Below are 17,727 nucleotides of genomic sequence, written 5' to 3'. Positions count from 1 at the left end.
AACGACGGCAGGCGGCAGGACGCCCTCCTGCTACCACCGGTACCTATTATACCGTTCCCACACTACTCAAAATCTCGCGATGTTGAACAGCCATTAACGCCCTTTTGTGTTATAGTTATTTAATGTCCGTAACTGTTAATAACGAGCGGGAGAGGGTGGATGGGGTGGGAGTCCGACGTCTACCGGGCGATGTCGGCCGAAAAAGAGCACGATTCGGTTTAATTTTAAAGTGCCTTGATATCCTTTTACCTACAGCGGATCAGCATCATCTGGCGTGTCGGTGGGAAGTAATTGATGAAAACAGGCTGTTTGATTAACGATATGGGGGGATCGCCGTTGTTCTGTGGCGGCGGTATTGTCGTAGCGTATGACTGAATCAGTTTTGCGATAGCGGAATGATAATTTTATGAAAAATTGATGGTGGCTTCAATTATCTTAGCAGGATCAGATAGATTTTGATATATGAAAGAATTACATAATTATTGCTAATTGTTGATCGTCTAATACGATAGTATACATCGTCTGATGAATAATAATCGTGATAATAATACATCATCTTGAAAAACATTTAACATACGAAAGAATCAGTAAAGTACTAATACTTAATTATCAATTGATGTTGATTAATATCAAAATATTTTCCATCATGTCCTATAACATATTTCCATCTTTCTGGCAGAGACCCAATCATCGATCTACTCTCGCAATTTTCTAAGTATTTCAAAACTATGAATTATAAGAAGACGCTATGTCTGGTGAGTGCGCAGGATGCGTACCATTCGAGCTACCACAATGTATCCTCCATAGCTCTTGCAACATGCATTCGGCTAAGCATTGGCGTGCAAAATTATGACTTTGTGTGTATTACTCGCTATTGCTGGTTTAACTTGCAACAATACGTCATTCAATTTGTTTAAATAACGTCGGTAGATAGCTGCAGTAAAAGTTTAAGTCGGTTTTGACAGTTCGTAATACACTGCACCTTGCTGAACACACAAAATGTTCAACAAAACTTTATGGTGATGAATATGTTGCTTTGGTGTTGATGTAAATCGCTGTCCTAAATTAACCCCTAAATGTTTTCTCTCGAGGGTGTCGTTGTTGCCTGAATGTTCGTTGAGTATTTGAGCTGTATTTTCATCAAATAAGTCTTGCAGTTGAATTGTTTTATTTCTCCAGACCGTTATTTGCAGTTAACATCAAAATCACCACTTTAAAATCATCGAAACCAAAACCGACAATTGATATATGATGGTAAAGCATCACTACAAGTCTCGAGAAGTATTTTAGGGGCTTCGGCAGCAGATTTCTCCGAATTTAAAAATTTACAAAGTTACTAAAGGCAATTTTCCAATAATACTAAACGAAAAATTGGTTTTTATGTAGAGAAATGTTAAATGTAAATCATCGATTCAGTTGTTAGGTTAGGTTATTTAAAAACTGTTTACATTTATACTTAGGTTTTTCGCCAAGTGTCGCTGAAATAAATGCGAACAACTAATATTTTCATCTAAATATCTAAGTTGCCATCTAATCTAAGTAATTAATAATGATGATATGACAGAAAATAAAACTGATTTTTAACAAATTTCTAACAAATTTGTATGTAAAAATTACGACTTAAATATCAGCCAAGAATAACAGATTTAGACAATTGTTGAATACACTATTCATTGCTGTCTATATGTTCTCTCATCTTCTATGTAGCCTTTTAACAGCTTACAAAATAATATCCCAATATGTTAATATTTATATATAATGTAAATAATATATATAATATATTAATAATTATTTTCTACAAAAACTTGTTGAGATGTAGAAACAGTCAGAAGCTAAGATATGAGAATAGTCCGGTGTCTAAGGTGAATCCGGAGTCTAGGGTGAATATTATAACAATTTGTCCTGATTTTCGTGATACCTTTATGTAATAATGCGATATATTAACCTCATAAATTTGTATATCCAGTAGTTTGTACAAGGTTATAATAAGAAGATTAGTCTTTTTATATTGAACAAAATCCCTTTGTATCTAAAAACAAACTGGCTAATATTTAAACTCACATCTCACCTCACAATCGAAATATTAATTTCTCATAACTGGAGGCTCCACTTCTTGCTTTATCTCCAGATCATTGTGTCACACATAAATATTATACTTAATGATAAAACAAACGAAAGGATCCTTTTTAAATTCGCATTCCAACGTCTTTCACATGCTAGCGAATGCGAATCCATAACAGAGACAGTTCCTGCAAACCCAAAACTTTGGCTAAAAAAAAATCATCTCTATCTACTCTTCTGAGTATGTTTATATGTAAGCTCGTTTTTTATACTGACAATATTTTCTGAGTATATCAATGTAGCATAATCATGAAGCGAAACCGTTGAAATAATGTTTCCCCAACAGTATTATTGATCATATCTGCTGTCGCTTCGTCTACTCCATACCGGCCTTACCATATTTTTATAATGATTTTATTGCTACTCATAATTCGTCCATTGTTAGGTCGTGATCAGGAAACAAAATTCTCTGGAATACCAAGCAGCGAATGAGTTCTTAAACCCTATGACGAATCATAATTATAAAACTGCATGAAGAACTCCTGCCATCCCTCGAAACGATGAGTTTTGAGAATTTTCGTTTTTCTACCATCTTCGTCAGATATCCAGTACTGTATTTTATATCGAGCTGATGGACATTTTTTATGGATACAATTAACAATTGTTTCTGATATTTGCTTTTCTATTGATTCAATATTAGTATCATTCAGCTATACAAGCCCTTAATACTTATTTGTTGTTCCAACTTGCAACTGAACCTAATCAAACGATATTATCATTGCAGATCGGTAACTATTGCTATTCGTGTATTTGAATGAAATATTTCAACAAAAGCGACTTTTAAAAAACTGTATCAACATAATCGCAACAAATTGATCATAAAATGAAACAGTGCTCTACCGTATATTGCAAAGTTCGATAAAATAGGTTTTCGCTCCCTCATTGTTTTCGGGTTTTCTATTATCATCAAGGCATCGTTTTTCCGACATGAAATTCAAGTTCTGCCAAAAAGCTAGGAAAAATGTATCACTAGCGACTTAATTAGTTAGGTGGTAGGTGTAAAAACCAACTAAATCGCGAGTCTCAATTTTTGTGTTATTTGACTATATTTAATGATTGATAATATACGTTAATAACCCAGTAACCAGTCAAAATAGATACAGTTCCCAATTATTCAGAGACAGGAATGCCCTTTTCTACTAACAGAGATATCTTATCCCTGTTTGTTGCAATTTTGAACGAGAAAACCTGGCTTAACTACTATTTAAGCATATTTTGGCAACATTATAAAACATACATCGGTCCCTTTACCATTTTACTCATAGCAAACGCATACTAGGGTTTATAAATTCATGACATTCACTGTATCTTCACTAGAAGTGAAGCGCTGCTCGGACAGGTTATAACCCATATGTCAGAACAAGTAGTAATCAGAAGCAGCAAGGTCTGGAGAATACGACGGTGGGGTAGCACTTATTATTTTAATATTTACAAATATGCTTTCACCGGTTTTGCAACATGTGGCCGAGCGTTGTCATGCTAAATAATAATATTGTTGTGACGTCGGCCCTTTTATGCGCAGTTCTTGGATCAAATTCATCAATTATAGTCGAAAACGATCTCCATTTATAGTTTCATTAGGTGTTCCTCATGACATTTACCAATAAACCTTTCCGACTTTGCTCTTGAAGCAGAATTCCACATATAACCAAACGCCGTTCAGTGTCTCTTGGCCTCAATTCATACGGCACAAAATATCCAACGTTTTCAATAAATTCCATATTCTTCAATCAATTGTAAATGGTTTTTTGTATCACTCCCAAAAAATCTGCATATTCTATTGGGGGTTTACACGGATCATCTTCGGGCAATACCTTCAAATCCCCGTCTTCACACCTTTTGACTGCCCAAAACGCTCTTTGTCTTCAATGTTAAAATCATTAGTTCTAATGCTTCAAAACCAGTATTCACGTATTGAAATTGATGGAATATGTTTGCTATAAGCTTCACACAGCATTCGATGACCTTTGACCGCCTTTTCCTACAAATTGAAGTAAAAAAGTAAAAGTTTCCGCAAATTATTCAGGCCAACTTTTCAATGCACTGAATTTTTTTTCTTCACAATTTAATAAAATGGCACATACTGAAACTTGAATCCTATGCGGCTTCAATATGAAGTTGGTTACAAATATACCCGGTAGTAGCAACCATAAGAAGGAATGAACGAATTTGTCTAGATATGTCCGAAACTTTTCATATAGAAAATCATAGGATTCAAATTCTGTCAAAAAATGTAGGAAAAAATTATCAAGGAAAATATAAAAACTGAATTTATTAAAATAATTGAAACTCTTTCTGCGTAAAATAAAAACTTATTTGGCTATATTTATCAATTAAGATTATAAATATATGTTTAAAAGATCGTAAACGTCCAAAATAAATACGATTCGCGGTTACGTACCGAACGAGGCAGGAATACCCTTTTCTATCGCCCCCGTAGCGGAGGTGTGAAGCGAGAGAGGCGCAGATAAAAGCATTTAAAATCACGCGAAATCCCAATCTCGTTTCCCGGGGGCCGATATCTCCTTAACCAGGGGGGCGGGATGATGACGAGGAGGCGGAGTCAAGCGCGAAGCGCTAACTGGCAACTAATGGACCGACATAATCGCCACGCCGGAGAAAAACAGGAACGTAAACGGATTCTCGATGATGGACCACGTTACCGACTCGAATGGCACCGTTTAGCACGTTTCCGCCGAACCGTCAAAGGACATTCGTGATGTGACACTGTGCGTGATTCATCTCCGCTTCACCCTTTATCGTTGAGGACACCGGAAAAAAAATGGAAGACCTTCAAACTAAAGAGAACGATTATAGTTCCGAGTCGGAGGACGATGTGGATCTCAGTTCCGACGAGGAAAACAACGTGGACGTGCTGGGACTGGAAGAATCCAACATCAGAACCGTTTTGCAACGGAAACAATGCGAGTCGACGGCGGCAAACGGCTCTACCAATAAATTCTCCATCGACAGCATCCTCGGACTGAACAGGAACGATGAGGAAGCGACGGAAGCTTCGCGGGGTTGTGACGTGAGTGACGGTGAGGACAATAAACGCGAGGAAGTGACATTTATTAAACCTACACCGATCAGTGCGATTCCCAGGGCAGGTAACGACGAACTGATGATTCGTTATTGTTTTTATTGAGTGAATGGTGTTACAGGTGCTTTATATCAGTCACTGTTCGAGCTCCAACCGTTCTCTAGACAGGAAAATCAATCAGTGGACATTCTGGAGTATATATCGAGTAACAAATTGGATTCAGGACAACAGAGCTCTTCCGAAGGCGCCTTTACTCCGTATGATATACAGCAATCGGCAACTAACAACTCGATATTATATTCTAATTGGTCGGCAGCAAGCACGGACAGCAAATGTGCTAATTCTTTATTTTCAATGCAAGGTAATTTTTGTACTTTCACTAATTTATATGATTTTATATAATACAATTTGTTACTACATTGTTCCTCAAGAACATGAAGAGTATCTTTTTTCAGACCTTAAACTATTCACTTTGATTTAAATAAATTTATAAAGTGTATCTATATGTAAAAGTATATCTGTAATGTGCATAATAACATGTCATAAATCTTAATCCAACACATAAAAAACAAAATGAAATCAAATAATTGTTCCGAATAAAATATAAATGTAAACGAATTCATCTGACATCGTTATAAAATAAAACAACGTTGACATTAATAATGTGTAAAAGAATGTACAATACAACTATATAATAATAAATATCACTCTTGTGTTCACTTCTTTAACATTCACAATTTTAGTAATTCAAAATTTATCGGTATAACTATAGAAATCAAGTTAATGTAAAAAATTAGATGTTCAGCTGTCAGATCTGTCAATTGAGTATCATACAAATCATATTGAATGAATTTTTTTAACTTCATTCAAAAAATTATGATTTAAATGAATATACGTTTTTGAATATACACAAAATGTAATATAGAGATTTTTAATTTGAACATTGGCGGCCTGTGACGGCCATATTGTTTGACAATATCTTGTTATTTATTAGTCACTGATCAATGGATCATAAAATATAGCGCTGAGTAGTACGTCCTAATAACAAAACATTATTACCAAATAAACGTTTGTTAATATAAAGTTGGCCATTCAAAATCGATATTCCAACATTTGGTGCCAAGTTCGAGACGATCGGTTGAGTAAACCATGATCCAAAACCCCCAATTTGAACCAGCACTCGTACAGAATTAAACTGACCTAGCACCTCAAAGCCAATGGTCATTGATAATGTATTTTATTCGCTAAGTCCGCTTCAGAACCTTTGAAGAGCATTATTTTTTTCTGGTCCAAATTTAATAAATGATAATTTAATAATGAGTATAAACATGTGGTTCCAAAAATGTGGTAATTCGTGCTACTCAGTTAACGCCATTATAAATATTCTAAAGAAGAGATATTTCTGATATTCTGATTATGATATTCTGATTTGAATGGGAATAATGGTTTGGTGGTATGGTTTCCAGAATTTAGCAGAATTCTCAAGAATTGACCACCAAGATTAAATAATCAATATTTTCTTGTGGAATTTTCGGAATTTGCAAGTCTATGCCACACTACAATCAACCACTGAAATTCAACTTGATCTATACAACAGAACTTGTCAAAAATTGCGACAGACAGTGTTTATTGATGTTATATTCCATATAATGGCATATATGAGTAATCCAGGTAGTGATGTGAATAAGAAGACCTGTTGAATACCACGATATTGCTGTTTAATTCATAATGGAACCTTCTATCTGTATGACTGTAAAAATCAAGCAATCCGAACAATTTTGCCTGTGTATACGGGCCTAATATTATCTTGGAATATGATAGTGTTAATAGGCGCAGATTGCTTCCATTTTAATGTAAATATGATGGCTCTTCAAAGTCGATTTTCCCAAACTTGGTGGCCAAGTTCGAGACGACCGGTTCGGCAAACCATCATCCAAAACCCCCCGTTAAATGCGGCTCTAAGCGGGCTTTAATTTGAACCAGTACTCGTGCGAGATTTAACTAACCCAATAGCTCACAACTAATAGCAATAGATGATGCCTTTTATTCGCTAACTAGACTTCAGATCTAAGGGTAGTCAATAGATATTTCCAATTTTTCAAGATATGACCAAATGAATATTTTAACTGTTGCTTGCTTGACGTATATCATCTATAAATTTCTTCAGATTAAAGAAGTAAAATAAACTATTCACGTAAGTAACCATTATTGGGCTTAAAACTTTAGTAAGACAAATGAAAAATATGTCATACTAATCGCTAATACTAATGGAGGTAAAACGAAATGAAACAGTGGTATTTATATTATGTGGCCGTTATTTATTCGAGTAATATAAAAATGTGGAAAATACAAAATAGATAAAACGGATGGCAGCGGTGTTACCTGGAGACGAGGCTTGGGCAGTCGATGGTGGCACGTCTAAACCAAATGAGGGTTGAGCACTGAATGACCGAAATACCCTTCAATAACATCCCAGATAAACGTCTCGGGGTTGTCAGCTATTCGTTATCGGGTTCTAGTTGGCGCTACTGGCACCCCGCCCATGTTCAATATCGGGGACTATATTTCTGGGTATTTTCTAGACCGTTATTCTACTATGTAGAATTCGACATGCTCATTCACATTGACATTCATGCGACATGCGACATTCGACAAGGTCGCTACAATAGATGTCCAATCTTACGATATTAATCACAATATTTTACATAATTTTATCTTTTGCCTATCTTTCTGGCAACATCAGAATACCGACTTCGAAAGAACAATGTTGGTTTGGTAGCGATCCATTCATCGATCCATAATTGAACTGAACAAGTGTTAATTGGAAAGCGCCATACCTGGGATGTACGCCAGGTGTGGCAGAGCTTCCCAATCAAAGTGCAACGGTGCAAGAACAATGCTTCACAACTTTTGTAATGTGTAGTCGAGAGTTGTTGTTGTTTCTCTTGTGATCAATCTCTTTGATTTTAGATTATGTTGTGATTATCTTCCGATTAACCAGTATAGTTGTTTTATTTTGGTTCTATTGTATTTTGCTTATTGTCTAACATGATGTTTCCAATTTAATCTACCGTCAAGATGGATGCCGAGGTATTTAACTGATTCTACTTGAGATATCGAACATCCATTGAGTGAGAAGAGAATATATGAATACAACTATTTTGACATTGATATTGGGTTTTAACATGTATTTTAAAATAATAACGAACACAATCAGGTAATTTATTTTTTACAGTTTAAAACCACTGTACATATAACCATTAAATTAACTATTCATTTTTCAAATCTTAGGTCTATAAAGTAAATAATCAAAATAAATGATACAAGGTTCAAACAATAAAATATCATACAATCACATATCTTATAAGATTAATTATTAAACAGGTTAAAATTTATCAGTGGTTTAAAATTCGTACAAGTTTACTGTTAATAATTCACAATCTCTTGTATTTGTCCTATGCGTTCTATCTATGCAATTTATGTAGTTAGTTTCATTTTAACTGCTACATATATTCAATACGACATGGTCTATCTTTTATCCATATTTCTCACTTAAAATATATTTCAAAAGCAATAAATACACCAAGCTTATTAAACTAATAATTTCTTTCAATAAAATTTCATCGCTCTTTGCTTAGTTATTCCACTCTTAGATCTCAATGTACAGATAGATTATGGTTTTTGTTTATCTACTGCTTTCTGCTATGTCTTATGTCCCAGTCGGAAACTAACAACTCACCAACAAAGTAGTCTTGGCAGCATCCATTTTAACTCTTGATGTACAAATTAACTTATTTATTACCTGTAATATTCGGTTGGTGTGTTGTTAACAAATGCATTTACTAAAGAAAGCTGAAATGAATCAGAAGTTAATACCACTGAAATTTACAGAAAAATCTTAAGTACTAAAGGCAATTCTAAAGGTTGAATTGCCTCTAGTACAATGATATATATCCAGAGCCATATCAACTATCAGTTTTTAAGCAACAACAATTTTTCTTAGCAGTTCTCTGTACATTTCTGAAATTCTAAATTTCTTGTAGATATAGAGGACGGACCATTATAACTTGTTATTCCCAAATTTTATTAATCCATGTTAGGATAAAAATTTCGCATATGTCGAGTTTTTCTTTCACAGCTACAGCTGTCTACAGCTACTTTACAGCTTTCACATATATCTCACGATAAAGCGGACACATTAATTTATTTTCTCTACAAAAATGTAAAATATAATTTTCGTGATCATATTATTCTTGATCGTTTTTAGTTTATATTTGCCATAATTATTTAATAGATCCATCAATAGGGATTAATCGAAAATAACACTGTTTAAAATTAGATAATTACGACGGATAATTAATTAACCGACCTTTAAGCACAGCGAGATTCGATCCTAATACGTTATTAGCGGCAAGTTCAACTCTTAGCCCGCACCGCTAGTCACTAGGATATGTTGTGTCACTGATCTGACACCTGGTTGCTGGTGCTGGTTGATCTGATTGCTTGATTTAGACGTATTTCGTATTATTGGAATATATTTATCTGTACCCCATATTACAAAAAAAATAGGCCTAGAAGTTATTTCGCGATATAAGTGCGATAATCGTGCCAAATTTCACTCCTCCAAGTACACCCGTTTTCCTCAAAAAGGGAGGCAAAATCTTCAATAAGCCGATTAATATGTAGATTATAAAATGTATAAAGACAATAAAATTAAACAATGATATCCAATATTCAATTGAATACTTCACAATATGCTAACACTGAACAGTATAAATCAATAACAATATAAACATCGGTACAGTAAATAATTACTATATAATCCCTGTATATACAGCAAGTCACACCTGAGTATAAACATATCGATACTCGGAACTAAATTTCGAAATATTGAATGAAATAGAACCGCCTTCGGACTCCAGTTTGGAGAACGTTTTTATTATCTTTATGCATGTTGTTTGGCTTTCCGATTAACGCTCGTTTAGGCCGTCAACCGAAAAAATAAAAACCAGAAGACCACCAGTGGAACAAAAGGACGGTGAAGAAAATGAAGACCGGGCCGGGGGAAGAATTAGCATCCTTAATAGAGAGGTTGTCTTAATACCGGCGCAAACATATAAATCACCACGGGAACTCGCTGACGCGACTGTCGTAAACGCATTTTCCGAGAAGGAAGAACGGCGTGTTGGACCACGACACAAACATCAAACAGGACGGAGTGGCATAATGAGTGTTGACATAGTCAAATAGGCGAGATCTCGCGACTGGGCGCGAAATTCTCTCCCAGGCAATAATGAATTCGACACTTTATGGCTTTAAAATCAACTATAGCTGTCATAGAAGAACGCTAATTGTGTATTTAACGCTGTTTCCTCGAAATGCGATGAAAGCAGATCCAAGTTTAAGCACGGAAAACAACTACCATGCACCAAGCATACTAAAGTGATAAATACGATATTATTGAATAATGTATTAGTTCCTTGATAACAGGCCAATTGAAAAGTCCCCGGCCTACCATAGTAAAACATATATTTTTTGGCAAAATTCGCTATTTTTTATTCAACATAATTCCCTTCAAGGGTGATACACTGTTTATAGAGACCCTCCAACTTTTCGATACCATTTTTGTAGTACAATTTGTCCTTTGCTTCAAAATAGGGCTCAGTTTCGGCGATCACCTCTTCATTCGATGAAAATTTCTTCCCAGCATGCATCCTTTTGAGATCTAAGAACAGGAAATAGTCTCTGGGTCTGGAGAATACGGTGGATGAGGAAGCAATTCGAAACCCTATTCATGGAGTTTTGCCATCGTTTTCACTGAGTTGTGACCCGGTGCATTGTCTTGGTGAAGCAGCACTTTCTTTTTCTTCAAATACGGCCGTTCTTTGGCGATTTCGTTCTTGAAACGGTCCAATAACGCTATGTAATAGTCTGCTGATGGTCCGTCCTTTTTCAAGGTAGTCAATAAAAATTATTCCATGCGCATCCCAAAATACAGACGCCATAACCTTGCCAACCGACTGTTGCATTTTCCCACACTTTGGAGCAGGTTCATCATGTGCAGTCCACTCGGATGACTGTCGATTCCATTATCACATATCGATGCAAAAACTCGGGTTCATTACGCTTGATCATCTTCAAACATTGCTCCGAATCATCAACTCTTCGTTGTTTTTGGTCAAAAGTGAGCTCGCACGGCACCCACTTTGCACAGAGCTTTCTCATATCCAAATATTCGTGAATGATATGATGTACACGTTCAGTTGATATCTTTAGAGTGTCTGCTATTTCATTCAATTTCAATTTATAGTCATTCAAAATAATTTTTTGGATTTTTTCAATGTTTTCGTCGGTAACAACCTCTTTTGGGCGTCCACTGCGTTCACCGTCTTCGGTGCTCATTTCACCACGTCTAAACTTAGCATACCAATCCTTGATGATTAATTTTCCTGGGGCAGTGTTCGGAAACTCGGCATCAAGCCAAGTTTTTACTTCAACTGTATTTTTCCCTTCAAGTAGCAATATTTTATCAACCCGCGAAATTCCTTTTTATCCATTTTTTTCACAGTAACAAAAGTTGCTTCATTCAAAATGCTATAATTCACAAACTAATGATCCGACAGCTGTCAAACTTATACACGCATCTTTTGAGGGTTAGGGCTAACTAAAAAAACATATGGATTTAATTCTAGTAGCGCCATCTATGTGTCAGGCCGGGGACTTTTGAATTGATGTGTTACCTTATTATCTAATGAAAACTTACGCCCTTCATTGATCAATTATGTGCTTCTTTCAGGTTAAGCGCCAGTTCAGATGTATACCAAGATATTTAGTATCCTCAGCTTGGGGCGGTTGACCATTATTGATATCCACTAATGTACATGTTCTTCTACGCAGAGTAAATGTAATATGGGTAGATTATATTTCATTTGCCTTAATACTCTGCGTAACTGTGTAATGTCTTCAGCCACTATCTTGTATTTTATCAAGATGTATTTGGAGATACTTTGATGCAGTTATTGGATCTTTGTAAGATAATAAGATGGATGTATCATCTCTATATGTTGTCAGAGATAAGATTTTAGGAAGTGAAAATTTGGACGTGGGAGAAGATTCTTTAATTTAACCTGCAACCCTAAGTGTCACACTTCATCAAAAGCCTAAGATATTTCCAGGAACGAAGGCGAACATTTTCTTTAAGCTCATCTTGTTGCTTTACAAATGTATTATTTTATTTTGTATTAATGAATTTTTTTAACATCCTTGTTCGAAAAGTTTATCACGGTTAGGAGCCTTAAGTCAAAATATTAATTATAAGTATCTTAACCAATATATAATTATTTCAAGTAAATGAAACCCTTCAAAATAATTAAGTTTAGTAATTGATGGCACTTTACAAAAAACCTTTTAAAGGGTAACAAAAACTTTTCATATAGTATAATCACATTTACCTTCAATGTAATTTTACCATTGCCCCATTTGGACTCATTTTGGTTGAAATGTGAGTAATATTTTCACGATTTCTTCTGTTGTATTCCTATAAATGACAATATATATGAACACAAAAAGTAAGTAAAAAAAAGCAGGTAAAAGCAATACTAAGTCACACAAACATATCGATAATCTAGCTAACTTAGGTTGTTCTTTTCAATGAAAACGGCGTCTGGATTCTTTATTTCCGCACATACACTGGATGCACAACACTTAAGAATGAAGATATACTATAATAAAATATTAGTGAGATTTAAGACGCATAAATGCTGATCTTATTTTATGTTAGACACACAAAAATGGCGTCATAAACAAACTGAAACAAAAAATCGCGTTATAGAAATGAGCCAATCAAATGCCTTTGTAGGACAATTCAAATCAACCAATCAGAAAAGTGATATCAAAACCAGCATTAGTTGGACCACGCAAAATATTCCTCGGTTTCGCCTATTTAAGTAAAACCTCTATAAACACTCTATGATTATTAACAGTCCTCGTATAACGACTCGTCGTTAGTTATGTGCCGGATTATTTGCCATATTCCTCATAATTACGTGAACAAATAAAGCTTTAACTTGGTTGGTTGTTCTATCTGTAAATAGACGACTTGACAATAGAAGTGTAAATTGATTATTTAATTAAGATATCATTTCAAATTACAAGTTTTGTGTAGGAAATATTGACAACTGTGTTAGTAAGCGAGGAAACTGGTGAATAAACATTGTATTTGCACTAGGCCAGCTTAAAAACAATAAAAAAGTCGTACAATTGTTTCCCTTTTAGCACGAATATAAGAATTTTAATGTTGATAAAACTGATTAAAAATTCTTAGATACATAATAACAAGCTGATTCGTCTAACAATTTTTAATTTACAACGTTATAAAAATATTATTGTATATACATAAAAATAAATAAAACAGGTCAAATAAAAAGTCCCCATCCTGACACATAGATGGTGCTACTCTAATTAAATCCATATGTTTTTTAGTTAGCCCTAACCCTCAAAATATGCGTGTATAAATTTGACAGCATTCGGATTATTAGTTTGTGAATTATAGCATTGTGAGTGAAGCAACTTTGTTATTGTGAAAAAAATAGATAAAAAGGAATTTCTCGTAATGATAAAATATTACTTTTTAATGGGTAAAGATACAGTTGAAGCAAAAATCATTAAAGGTTGGTATGTTATGTCTAGACGTGGTGAAATGAGCAGCGAAGACGGTGATCGCAATGGACGCACAAAAGAGATTATTATAAACGAAAACATTTTTAAAAATACACAAAATGATTTTGAATTACCAATTTGGAATGAATTTCAATTTACTGAAATTGAATGAAATGGCAGTACTCAAAAGCAATACTCTAAAGATATTAACTGAACATGTACATTATATCATTCACAAATATTTAGATATGAGAAAGCCCTGTGCAAAGTGTGAGCCGTGTGAGCTCACTGTTGATCAAAAACAACCACGAGTTGATGATTCGGAGCAGTGTTTGAAGATGATCAAGTGTAATAAACCCGAGTTTTTGCGTTGATATGTGACAATAGATGAAACATGGCTCCATCATTTCACTCCGAAGGCCAATCAATAGTCATCCGAGTAGACTGCACACGATGAACCCACTCCAAAGCCTGGGAAAATGCAACAGTCAGCTGGCAAGGTTATGGCGTCTGTATTTTGGGATGCGCATGGAATAATTTTCATTGACTATCTTGAAGAGAAAGGACCATCAACAGTGACTATTAATAGCGTTATTGGACAGTTTGAAACACGAAATGGCTGGAAAACGGCCGCATTTGAAGTAAAAGAAAGTGCTGCTTCACCAAGACAATGCACCGTGTCACAAGTCAGTTAAAACGATGGCAAAAATCCATGAACTGGGCTTCCAATTGCTTCCTTATCCACCGTATTTGGATACCGAAAAATTGGAGGGTCGCTATAATCAGTGTATATGAAGGGAATTATATTGAATAAAAAAACTAATTTTGCCAAAAAAATGTGTTTTACTATGGTAGGCTTTTCAATTGATCTGTTAGATTAGGGTTTATCAAGTTAGACTTACGTTATTCCAGGTGAACAAATACATATTTGGTGTTTGTAATTGAATTATTTCTTAAAAATGTAATTTGTAATTGATATTTTAAATACCTGACGCTGAGGAATTTTGTAGTTAGTATTTCAAATAACCAGTCCTAAATTCTAAAAACATTTATATAGCCCAAAAGGTTTGAAGGCATAAAACACCGTCATAAAGACGCAAGTTTCTTTACAATTCTACTGTGTAGCTTATGATAACTTATTTGATAAGTTGAGTAAGACCATCACTTACAAACTATGCTGATCGCCAGAAAGTATCACAACAGATGAAAAGCAAAACATACAATATTGATAAATTCGAATTGTAAAGTAAAGCAATTCATGCCTTAGAGACAATAAAAAAAAACATTAAACAATGTCTGGAAAACAGGAGTAGCTGTATTAGTAAAGAAGATGATGATTTTATTATTTGGGACAGTAATCAACTACATACATCAAACATAGAGTTGTCAGTCAGGTTCCTAAACGATAAAAGCAAAAAGCTCTTCAAAACCTATAGAAATACTGTTTACTTTTTCCTACAAAAAGCTACAGTCCTAGAAGGTTTTCATTTAATTTTCATTAATTCTCCAAAAAGATGTTTGTTTAATAGTGTATTTAAAAATGTTTAAAGTTTAAAGGTTTTAGGTTTTAAAAATAAAGAAATGCTTTTTAATGATTAAAAGGCTGTACTAGATTAGATCTATTTATATAACCTAACATCTGACTATATTTTATAAATTTTATTTTAATTGAAGCAAAGCGTGTTTTTTGTCCAGCTCTGAAACATTCCTTTTATTGTTAGAATTTGCTGATATGTAATGTAAAATACTAAACAATAAATTGAATAGAGAATATAGTTAGGAACGAACATTCAGTTCACCGAAACAAAATTAATAACAACATGGTTTCCCCATTGTTAAGATAATTAGCCGTTAGAATCAAATCCGAACACCCGACAAAACGATTTATTTCGATCGTTTAAACAATCTTGGGGGAGTAAATTACTTATACCGGAGTTTACACCCTCAATCACGCGATAATCTCGTTAGCTCGCCCTTGTGATGAGACGTCGTTCACTTGACAGGTTTTTCTTGCTATTTCAGTGCCGAAACCGACCAGTCGAAGATCCAGAAAGCCCGGGTTAGATCGGAAGCCTCGACAGGCGTACAGCGCCAAGCAGTTGGAGCGGCTAGAAGGGGAATTCAAAGTGGACAAATACCTGAGCGTTAGTAAACGCATGGAGTTGTCGAAAGCCCTAAATCTAACCGAAGTCCAAATAAAAACATGGTTTCAAGTAAGTTATTTCATCATATCTATTATTCATATATCAATTAAATATACGTATGTTTAGTATAAGTTAATCTTGGCGCTTAAATATGCATTTACTAATAAAAATTGGTTAGATTCCATATTTTTTACACCTCTCTAGAAACAATACTTCTTAACAATTTGGAAACACTTCCAATTTTCTTTAACCTCAATTTGCTGCACAGCCGGCTTGGTGGCGTAGTGGTAAAGGCGATGCGACGGTCCTCCTACTGTTGCGATAGCCGCGGGTTCGAATCCTGCTGGGGCATGGTCGTAAATTTATGTTTGTGATTGTTTAAAATTTGTGAATGTTCTAGGCAAGAGTGTAAAATCCGACGAAGAAAATGATCCCAGTCACGCCAGTAACCAGGCTGGGTAAGACCGGATGTCGGTAGGCTTAATGCTGAGGATCGTGGTTCAGAGCCCACGTTAAACTTTAGGCCCAGTCCAGATAAACCCATAGTTGGTAAAAGATTTTAAAATATATTTTTTTTTAAAAATTGCTGCACATCATGAGCAGATCTGAACAGGTTGTAATGAAAATGTTCCAATTTGGTAAATAATCTTAGTCAAGAGAACTTCCATTTTGAATTATAGTATTATATGGGGTTTGTTCAAAAAGTGTCGAACTTTTTATTGTTTCATATAACAATATTATATATTGTTCCCCACGTAAACAAATGAAGCGCAAAAAAACTCTCCTCTGTCATTATATTTCACAAGCATGCAAAAACTATTCGTAAGATAGCTCATGTTGACCGTGGTATGATACATGAGTGTGCTTCAAAATAGATATCCTTCGCTACTTTACATCGACCATTACAACTGTGGATTACAAATGACCAGGTCTGTGAGAAACAAAACTTCTATTCGATTCTGGATTTCATCGTCAAACACAACATTTATGTAGTCCCTTTATTCACCCGACATGACTTCGCCTTAATTTTGGCTGTTCGCCAAACGAAAAATGCTGTTTAAATTGAGAGACCTAACTCTAGATAAGGCATCATGAGTAATGCAATGCAGGATGGCCAACCATTCGAAAAAATACGTTTCAGAATAGTTTTATATAAACAAATATTCAATATATTTTCAATACACCTCGTGTATTTCGTACCTATTGCAGCGTTGTTATGCAAAAGATTGACTTTATATCATTCATTGTTGTCTTTTTTTGTAGAAAGTCTTCATTCGTAGAGTAATTATATTTTGTAATCTCATAATATGCACAAGCTTGTTATTCAGTATATTCTGTATCTGATGGTTAAATAAGAAAAAAAAACCTTAACAAATAGATTAATGAACTTTATTAATTATATTTTTCAGAACCGTAGGACAAAGTGGAAAAAACAACTGACGACGCGGTTAAAAATGGCGCAAAGACAAGGTCTCTTCCCATCTCATTATTTTGCACCTGTACCATCTGCAGGACCCCAGTATTCGGCACTGTTTCCCGCCTATTACTCACCTCTGGTTTTTGGTGTTCCAACTGTGGAAGAAACAACATTGGCTACTCAGAATCCCACAGAAACAAGTAGACGATAAAATCGTTTTTAATTGTAAATATATTGTACATATTTATCTTAATATAAACTTGATAAAATATTCGTATTTATTTAAATTTCTTAAAGTAATGCATTTCTTAAATTAAATATTCAAAAACATAATCCCATTAGTG

The 17,727-nt window shown here is 34.6% G+C and overlaps 1 protein-coding gene across 1 annotated transcript; it reads left to right on the top strand.

Annotated features, from left to right (window-relative positions):
• Positions 1–4,771: 4,771 nt before the first annotated feature.
• On the top strand, positions 4,772–17,654 carry LOC143195565 (uncharacterized). Its single transcript, XM_076402833.1, has 4 exons — positions 4,772–5,231; positions 5,286–5,525; positions 15,845–16,035; positions 17,376–17,654. Exons 1-4 carry the CDS (start codon positions 4,904–4,906, stop codon positions 17,592–17,594), a joined length of 978 nt encoding a protein of 325 aa, XP_076258948.1. The 5' UTR covers positions 4,772–4,903; the 3' UTR covers positions 17,595–17,654.
• Positions 17,655–17,727: the final 73 nt, after the last annotated feature.

This window comes from Rhynchophorus ferrugineus, unplaced genomic scaffold (assembly GCF_030347505.1).
Source record: "Rhynchophorus ferrugineus isolate W39M unplaced genomic scaffold, kcgeb_rfMv2 rfM4, whole genome shotgun sequence".
In the NCBI taxonomy this organism is placed as follows: Eukaryota; Metazoa; Arthropoda; class Insecta; order Coleoptera; family Curculionidae; genus Rhynchophorus; species Rhynchophorus ferrugineus.
The sequence above is the reverse complement of the archived record's forward strand: the minus strand, read 5'-3'. Positions and strand labels throughout refer to the sequence as shown.

Coding starts and splice junctions, on each gene's coding strand:
- LOC143195565 (XM_076402833.1), top strand. CDS start 4,904: ATGGAAGACCTTCAAACTAAAGAGAACGATTATAGTTCCGAGTCGGAG. Junction 5,232..5,285: donor CAGTGCGATTCCCAGGGCAG/GTAACGACGAAC, acceptor ATGGTGTTACAG/GTGCTTTATATCAGTCACTG. Junction 5,526..15,844: donor TTCTTTATTTTCAATGCAAG/GTAATTTTTGTA, acceptor TTGCTATTTCAG/TGCCGAAACCGACCAGTCGA.